At 40.3% G+C, this 9,624-nt stretch overlaps 1 protein-coding gene across 1 annotated transcript in view; it reads right to left on the bottom strand.

The window, feature by feature from the left end:
* Nucleotides 1-584: 584 nt before the first annotated feature.
* Nucleotides 585-9,624, bottom strand: part of lhfpl4a (LHFPL tetraspan subfamily member 4a) — a 163,605-nt gene continuing 154,565 nt past the window's right edge. The window contains exons 4-5 of the mRNA XM_048606520.1: nt 3,530-3,544; nt 585-1,413 (exon numbers count right to left, since the gene is read on the bottom strand). Coding sequence (XP_048462477.1) covers nt 3,536-3,544 — 9 coding nt within the window. The 3' untranslated portion in view covers nt 585-1,413; nt 3,530-3,535. The remainder of the gene's footprint in view (nt 1,414-3,529; nt 3,545-9,624) is intronic.

Raw genomic sequence — 9,624 nt, 5'->3', positions numbered from 1 at the left:
ACAAGGACTGGAGCTGGCCATGAAACAGTACAAAATGTCTTCTCCGTATCTAGTGCACCTTGGAGCAGATATTTGTCATGATATAATTTACTTCCTTTCAAAAATAAAGGAATTAAAGAAAAAGATTGAACCCTCAATTAACACCAGTGTTCCCAATCCCATTCCCCTCATACAGCCTGATCCACAGACCAGATGTTCTCTGAAACTGCCTCCTTCCAGTGGCACATTATATATATGAATTTTAGCACCAAAAGTTAAGGCCCGTGTGAGTGTCGATTTTCAAATCCGTCACAGTTAGGTAAGCTAATCAATATGACTGAGGGTTAATAGTTTAGGGATTGTTTAATATGAATGAGTTCTTTTGGTGTCTCAGAATTGAAGCAGGTCACATTTTGGGCTAGATAAGATCAGTTCTGAGGTTGAAGGTCAACACAGCTCTTGATTAATTTTGGGCCAAATCTATTGGCAGAGAGTAGATTCCACTCATGATTTGAAATAAGTTGGAAGAAGACCAATGAAAGCAGTGCAGAGACAGATTACCTTTTCTGTGTGTTATTCTTTATATACACATTGAGATGCCTGCTCTTCAGCCTAATACAGAATCATTCATTACCCCGGACACACCATAGAAAGGGATAAATGAGTTATTTGGAACACAAGCACCAGTGAACCTTGCCTACACCAATTCAGGTCTTTTGAGTGATAGGGTGAACAGTATCAATATTGCCCTGTAATGCAGTTTGAACCCAGGAGCAGACAGGAGTTTATAAAGCAGTTTGAGCATAGTGTTTTTTTTTAAAAACTGAAAATGCCTGCATGGTCTGTCCACTGTTGTTCCTGATATATAACAGAAGATCTACTCTGAAGCTTTCTGGCATGTAGCAACTTTTTGTTAAAATTCTTTATACATGTGCCACTAAATCCTATCTTACCCTGTATTTAGTAGAATTTACATTTTATATTTTGTCATTTTTAAACTCTGTACAGAAAAATATCAAATCAACTTTACAGTCGTGTAGTCAAAGTACAACAAAGTACAGAATCAGATACCAATACTGTGCTGTATACAAAGGTTGTATGCACCTAGTGTCTGCGAAGTCAATCCTGATTGGTGAATACATACTGTTTGATCCAGGGTCCTTGCAGCGTAGTACATCACTGGCTGTTGTGTGGAGAATGTCCTAGTGGAAGCTTTTCTCTAGAGCAGCAATTTCCTACATCCTGTGGAGGAGGGGGCATGGCAGTCTTTGCAGATGTAATTTTTTTTGTTTTTACCTTGTGTCTTTGTTTTTCGATTTTGTTTTTGTGTTTCAGTAAAAAGATCTGTATTGTTGTATTGGTGCGGTACTTAAAGGCGTTTTAATCTCAGTGACGTTGGCAAGTAATGAGGCGTCTGCAACACTGGGTTTCAATCTGCGGAGGAGGAAAGAGGATAAAACATATTAAGTGTGAGATTTCCGAAAGACAAACTAGAAGACAAACTCAGTCATTTAATGGCATAATTCCATGATAATGTATTAACACTTTGAGACGAGTAGACTTTTGATCCAACTATTCTAAACCAACTCATCCTCTAATATTCAAATGAAAACAGGTAAAGTTTATCCAATCTCTCTTCATAGATAATACCTTCCAAACCAGGCAACATCCTGGTAAACTGTTTCTGTACCGTCTCCAATGCCTTCACATCCTTCTGGTAGAGTGGGGACCAGAACTGTACGTAATATTTCAAATGTGGCCTAACTAAAGTTCTATACAGCTACAAAATGACTGGCAAGTTTTTAAACTCTATACCTAACCGATGAGGGAAAGAACGCCATATGCCTTCAAAACCACCTTATTCAGTTGTGTTACCACTTTCAGGAAATTATGGACCTGTATGCCTAGGTCCCTCAAAGCTACTAAGGGTTCAGCTTTTTACTGTATGCTTCCCTCCTGCACTAGATCTTCCAAAATGCATCAACTCGCATTTAGCTGGATCAAAATCCATCCGCCATTTCTCTGCCTAAGTCTCCAGCCTATCTATATCCTGCTGTATTCTCTGGCAATCCTCTTCACTATCCGTAGCTCATTGAATCTTTGTGTCATCCACAAAATTACTAATCAGATCACTTACATTCTCCTCCAAATCATTTATATATATAACAACAGGGGTCCCAGCACTGATCCCTGCAGAACACCATTGGCCACAGATATCCAGTCAGAAAAACACCCTTCCATTGCTACTCTCTGTTTTCTATGCTTAAGCCATTCAGCCCCTTGAGCCTGTTTCACCATTCATTGAAGCTTGTATCCATTTTATCAGTTCAGCACGGATCACACTTGACTTTACCTTTTGTATCAGCCTGCCATGAGAGACCTTGTCAAAGGCCTTGCCAAAGTCCATATAGATAACATCTATTGCCCTGCCCTCATCAATTATCTTTGTCACTTCCTCAAAAAACTCAATCAAGTTTGGCGACACAACCTTCCCCATACAAAGCCATGCTGACTATTGCTAATATGCCCATATATTTTTTCAGATGTGAGTAAATCTTATCCCTAAGAATCCAATAATTTCCCTACCACTGACATAAAGCTCAGCAGCCTGAAATTTCCTGGATTATCCCTGTTGTCCATCTTAAACAAAGGAACAGTGCTCTGTGACCTCTTCTGTGACTAAAGAGAATACAAAGATTTCATATAAAGCCCTAGCAATTTCCTCACCTGTCTCTTCAGCATTCTGGGGTAGATCCCATCACGTCCTGAGGACTCATCTACCTTAATTCTTTTTAAAACATCTTTTTTTATTTTGACATGCTCCAGAATATCAACATACCTCTCTCACCATCCACCATATCCTTCTCCTTTGTGAATACCAATGTAAATTATTCGGTAAGGACTTTACCCACTTCCTCTGGCTCCACGCACAAATTGCCTCCCATGTCCTTGACTGGACTTACCCTTTCCCTGGACACTGTCTTGCTCCTTATATATGGGATTTTCCTTAATCCTGTCTGCCAAAGACATTTTGTGGCCCTTTTGGCCCTCCTAATTCCTTGTTTGAGTCCTTTCCTGCAATCTTTATATTCGTTGAGGGCTCTGTCTGTCTTCAGTTCCCTAAACCTTACGCATGCCTCCTTTTTCCTTTTAAGTTAGTAGTGAATATCCTTTCTGAAAAATCTATTAATCATTTGTCTCCTGCAGGCAATCAACCAAGACCAGTTCATCTCACCAACAGTTACCATTGCAACTGAATGCTAAGAACGACTTGCATTTATACAAAACTTTTCATGCAAAAATTACATGTCATAAAGACATCTCACTACTTCACCATCTCAAGAAGGTCACATTGTTACATTATGTAACTCACCAACCACATGTTTATTAGAATACTGCATCACCAAAAACACACCATTCCACTCATGTATCACATTGCCATCTTACCATAGTATTCCAGATTTCATTTTTGCATCTTTACCAATGAAATAACTAGTACACGAATGTGAATGACTAAGTTGAGACTGAAAAATGATACATTTGGTCTTACCTCACATCAGATCCTCTGAACAGCGGAAAGCAGAACAGAGAAACAGTGGTAAAGACAGATTTAATCAAGAAACACACAGAACAAAATCCAATTCAGCAGTCCTCCTCTCATACAAAACAAACCAGCAACATCCCAAATGGCACGGTAAACACAATTCTTCCACATTGGAAATTCATACAATCCTACACGGATTTGCAATTTACGTTCAGAATTATCCCCAAGATTCTATGGAAATCTATTTTGAATTCTTATTCTGGTAAATGATGCTGAAATATACTGCTCAGAGAGAAATATAGTTATTTGTATTTCTGCATTTATATCCTTCTCAAGTTGCTGATTTATTCTTTTCCCCAAATTAGTTCTTTCCGTACTGAGTAGCAAGAATTGAATGGGTGCGTCCCAGCCTCTACTGAAGCATATTTCAAAAGGTTTAAGTATCTTCTTTCTGACGGTTTTCTTTTAATCTTTGACCTCTCCCCACATCAAAGTCAGAATAAACTGGCTCCTCTTCCAAATAAAGAGGGCTAAAATTGTACATTTTTTTTGTTACATACAAATCTGTAATGATATTCATTTCACAACACCAAGAATTGCGAAGTGTGTTTATAAGTCCCAACCACACTAACTTCCTCCATTAAATGAGTACTCCAAGGAACTGTTTCATGTTCTATTTATCAAGCCTTGTTAGTATTTCCTGCCAAATTTCATGCTGAAAGTGCAGTTTTCCAATTTTAATTCATTAGAAATAAAGATCTGCTTATGGAAATTTTGTGACATGAATTCATGCCAACAATTAATCAGGTTGAGCCCCTCCAAAAGGATCTCACTTAAGCCTTTGCAGAGTGAGTAGACTTGCAATCGGAAGTGTTTTTAATGTAATTCTATAAATTCTTTATGTTCACCTAGATTTCACATACAGTATATTCAGATAATGGAAGTAAATTCACTGAACACTGCCTCAAATGTTATTATGCTTAGTGCAGGAGGTTTTAATATTTCTTACATTCTTAGTCCTTAATGCCTGTCTCAGTGAAATATTACACACACACACACACACACACACATCTATGGGGTAAATTATTTCATTCAAGATGTTTGTGTATTTGCAGATACATTCTATTTTGTGCAAAAAAAAAAACCAGCCTGACTCCAGGTTAAATACAGACTGATTCTAAACAAGGCTTCACACCTAAAATGCATTGTCCAACCTAAGATGTCGCCTCTTGCATATACTGATAAACCTTTAATTATCTCTGGACAATGACTTGAAAGAAATTCTGGGATTTATATTTTAATCAATAGAAACCTGCATCTCCTTTCTAACTGGTTAAACATTCAACAGGAAGCCATCAATGAGCCATTTTTAAGGTTGTTACCTTTCTGCTTATAAATTCTGTGTCGGTATACCTCCTCTTCTACACTACACCTGAGGAAGGAGCAGAGCTCTGAAAGCAAGTGTTTTCAAATAAACCTGTTTAACTACAACCTGTTGTGTGATTTTTGACTTTGCCTTCTGTCAAGCAGGGTTAAACCGGTAAACAAAGTCACTGTCCTATAAATTTGTGCAGGAGGCACAGGATGGCTTTCCTGGTTTAGATTGATTGGCTGAGCAAGATACACAGGTCAGAATTTCAATGCAATGTTAATTCTTTTGACTATCAGTCTGTTTCAAACACACTTCCAAGGCATTGGTGCCAGCAAAGAATAGTACCAAGGCACATCAGCATGGGTTAAAGATGGAACACTGAGAAAAACTTCTCCTGAGACTGCAAGTCAGCTTGTTGTGATGTACCTTGCTTGTATATATTAGATCTACTGATCAGGCGAGTACATAACCAAAATATCTCACCCACCCACAAAGGCACTGGGGTGAGACAGATCCTGGATAGTGAACATAAACCTGTAAGTTAGCTCAAACCATCATTAATCTTGCATCAAAGAGTATTCAGGCTTGCTGCACCTCCATTCAGATTTGCACTAAAGCAGTTCTGAGTTTTGCACTGAGGTGAAAAAACAAACACTGGGAATGCATTTTGACAAGTACAGCTGCTGTAGTACATGGGGAAGAAGAAACATAAATTGCTACATTTGACACAGCAAAATTTGTGCATGGGCCGCTGTAAATTTGTATATGTTTTGTTTTTCACATTCCTGAGTATCATTTTATCAGAAAGGTTTCTGAAGATATTTTATCATCTTCAGAATATTTTCAGGTTGATCCACCAGCTTACAGGAACTACAAATGGCAGATGATTGGCAGCGTTTGAGGGGGTGGTAGTTGGGTGGCAGGCTGTAGATAAAGTGGTTCAGATCTTCCGTCAAAGGCTAAAATGGGCACAATATTGATGGTTTGCCCACAATTCCCTGCCTAAGAGGGCACAATGTGAAGGCCTCAACAATTTTCAGGATTGGGCATTATGTGACTGAGCTGTAGCTGGCAAAATAAAAACAAGAGCAGCTCAATGACTTCAGACCTTAGAGACAATGGACAGTTTATGAGGGTGTGGAGAGTTTTAATGTTTGGGATGGTCAGTAAGAAAGCAGTAGCAGTGAGGCAGATGGTCTTTTTGAGCCCCCGAAAAGGTCTCAAACAAAAACAGAAGTGCACTTTTACAGAGCAGTCTCTTTGAAGATCACTTATTAGGCTGCGCAAAGCCAAATAACACTGAAACCAACATGCTCTTCATATACTCTGTCCATTTTTCTATGTAAAAGATAACTGGCACACAAGTACATTCTCAACCAGCCCCATGTCCATCTTGACTATGACTGTTGGATTCCCATTGAAAGAATCATTATAGAATCCCTAAAGTGTGGAAGCAGGCCATTTGTTTCATCAAGCCCACACCGACCCTCCCAGCCTTACCCTCCCTCCCCTATCCCTGTAACCCTGCACTTCCCATGGCTAATCCACCTTCCCTACACATCCCTGGACACTTTAGCATGGTGAATGCATCTCACCTGCACATCTTTGGGCTGTGGGAGGAAACCAGACTACCCAGAGGAAACACACACAGACCCACGGAGAATGTGCAAACTCCACACAGACAGTTACCTGAGGATAGAATCAAGGCCCAGTCCCTGGCGCTGTGAGGCTGCAATGCCGCTCCAAAGGCTTGGCTACAAATTGAATAATTGACAAATGGTGTCCAAGATTCACATAAGATTCCACTGGCCACTCAGTCATTTTTAAGGCAGGAACTGAGCAGCATGTGGTTAAAAATCTCCCCAAGGAATGTATTTTCAGTGACATTGTTACAATATTACAGTCCATTTAATATAGATTGTTAGCCTTTGATGCCTGAAATGGACAGTAACTGGTTAAAATCTTCCAGCTTTGTGCACACCCATTGGAAATACAATCGCCCATTCCTAATAACCCTTAAGAAGGAGGCTGTGAGACTCCATCTTGAACAACTGCAGTTCCCTTGGTGCAGGTACAGCTACAATACTGTAGGAGAGTTCCAGGTTTTTGACCCACCAACATTGAAGGAATGATAATACAGATCTGTGCCAGAATAGTGTGTAGTTTGGAGGAGAACCTGCAAGTGGTGGTGTCCCCATGCATCCAGATGCTAGAGATTGTGGGTTTGGAAGGTGCTGTCAGAGGCTCAGTGCTGGTCCAGGATATCTCAGTAGTCAAAAGCTCATCTCAGGGTCAAATCTGACAGCAAAGTTGCAAACACCTGGTTCTGCTTCAGATAATTTCCAAGGAAAGAGACATAGTCAGTGGTTAAGAAACAGAGTTAGCAATGGTTTTAGACCCACATCTATGAGTTTGGTTCCAGACAGAGAGACCCCTCAGCACTGAGAATAAACACAGGCAACCCTGACAACCCAGCAAAGTCCATCTGACTAACATCTGTGGGACTGTGTCAAAATTATGAGAGTTGTCTTCCAGACTAGTCAAGTAAAAATCTGCCATAGGAACACACACCAAACCATACCTTACAGACAATGTTCCTGACACCTCTATCACCATCCTGTCTATGTCTTGTCCCACCAACAGAACAGCAATTTGCAATCAGGAAGGAGTTACCTTGGGAGTCCTCAACATTGATTCTGAATCCATGAAATAGCATGGCATCAGATTAAACATGGGCAAGGAAACCTCCTGCTGATTACCACCTTACAGTCTTCCCTAAAAAGGTAAATTTGTTTGGAGCGGCTGTCCTCCACTAACTGCTGTACTTTTGCCAGAAACACACTGTAGTGCATCATGTATCATGTTGAGTTACAGGCAGCTGTTCCTTTTAACATATAATAGTGTGCCAAAGGGCTCTTTATTTCTCCAACATTAAGAGAATGGAATCTGACAGGAAACTGAGAACTGTAAATCACATCAAGGGAAAGAGCAATGTGATGCTTGGCTAGAAATAATAAAAAGACAGAATTTCTTGCTTTTGCTCTGAGTGTTACAGCCAGTGCAGTGACTGTGTAAACTTAACAATGTTGCAAACCTGTGATACTTTGAACCTCAAGCTACAAGCTGTTTATATTTTTTTTTGCTTTGAAAGTCTTAATCAGTTACCCCATCCCTAGGATCAATCTGGATTCGAGTCTTGCATTGTATCAAAAGTTGAGCCTAACTCAAATAGGGAGTAATGCAAGAAAGATGTTATGATTAAGCAATTCCATTACATTTGTGAAAAAATACAATTCACAAAAATGTTATGACTCTCTTTATCACAGAACTGGAGACAGCTTACTTAATGCACGGTAGTAATAATGTAAATGTGTTCTTTACAAATGTGTTTATAATGTTGCTACACACTTGCCAAAGAGGAAACATTCCCCTCATTGCAACAGACTCCCCAGAGGTTAATTTCCACAGTTCATTGTCCTGTCATAATTTCAGTAGCATTGCTATTGAAGCCCAGAAGTGTGACATAAACATCATGGTAAATGAGTGGAAGAGTTCCCATTAGATATCACCTTCATCATTCTCAGTTACTACAAGCCTGGAAATGACAATCCCTACTCTTCTAGAAATATATATATGACATATAAAAATAGAAAGGCGACGCTTCTTTTTATTTGAAACAATAAAGTTAGACAATGAAAAAAATCTACAAGATGACGGGTGTGATGCTAGCTCAATTATCATATTATTCTACATTAGATGGCCAAGTCATTGATAAGGCCAGCATTTGTTTCCTATCACTGATTGCCCTCAAATTGAATGGCTGGCAAGGCAATTTCAGAGAGAAGTTAAGAGTTGATCACATTGCTTTGAGTCTAGAGTCACCTGTAGGCCAGACCAGGTAAGGATGGCAGATTTCTTTTATAGAAGCGTAAAATCCCTACAGGGTGGAAACAGGCCGTTTGGCCTAACAAGTCCACACCGACCCTCAGACCATCCCACACAGACTCATCCCCATATAACCCACCTAATCTACACATCCCTGAACACTATGGGGTGGCACGATGGCTCAGTGGCTCAGTGGTTAGCACTGGTGCCTTACAGTGCCAGGGACCCGGGTTCAATTCCACCCTCGGGTGACTGCCTGTGTGGAGTTTGCACATTCTCCTCGTGTCTGCGTGGGTTTCCTCTGGGTGCTCCGGTTTCCTCCCACAGACCAAAGATATGCAGGCTAGGTGGATTGGCCATGCTAAATTGCCCGTAGTGTTCAGGGATGTGTAGATTAGAGGTATGGGTGGGATGCTCTGAGGGTCGATGTGGACTTGTTGGGCCGAAGGGCCTGTTTCCACACTATAGGGATTCTGTGAAAAAAAGTTAGCATGGCCAATTCACCTAGCCTGCGCATCTTTGGATTGTGGGAGGAAACTGGAGCACCTGGAGGAAACACACACAGACACAGGGAGAATGTGCAAACTCCACACAGACAGTCACCTGATTGGACATTAATGAACCAGGTTTTTGTTTTATAACAACACATGATAGTTTCATGGTCATATCTTACAGAGATTAGCTTTATAATTCTAAACTTGTTTACTGAACTTAAATTCCGCCATCTGCCACGGTGGGATTTCAACCCCATGTCCCCACAGCATTAGCCCGGGTCTTTCAACTAGTTGCTCAGTTGATTTGCACTATCCCAATATCTCCCGATTAAGATGGTGCTGATAGGAGA

This window comes from Rhincodon typus, chromosome 16 (assembly GCF_021869965.1).
Source record: "Rhincodon typus isolate 14 chromosome 16, sRhiTyp1.1, whole genome shotgun sequence".
NCBI lineage: Eukaryota > Metazoa > Chordata > Chondrichthyes > Orectolobiformes > Rhincodontidae > Rhincodon > Rhincodon typus.
The sequence above is the reverse complement of the archived record's forward strand: the minus strand, read 5'-3'. Positions and strand labels throughout refer to the sequence as shown.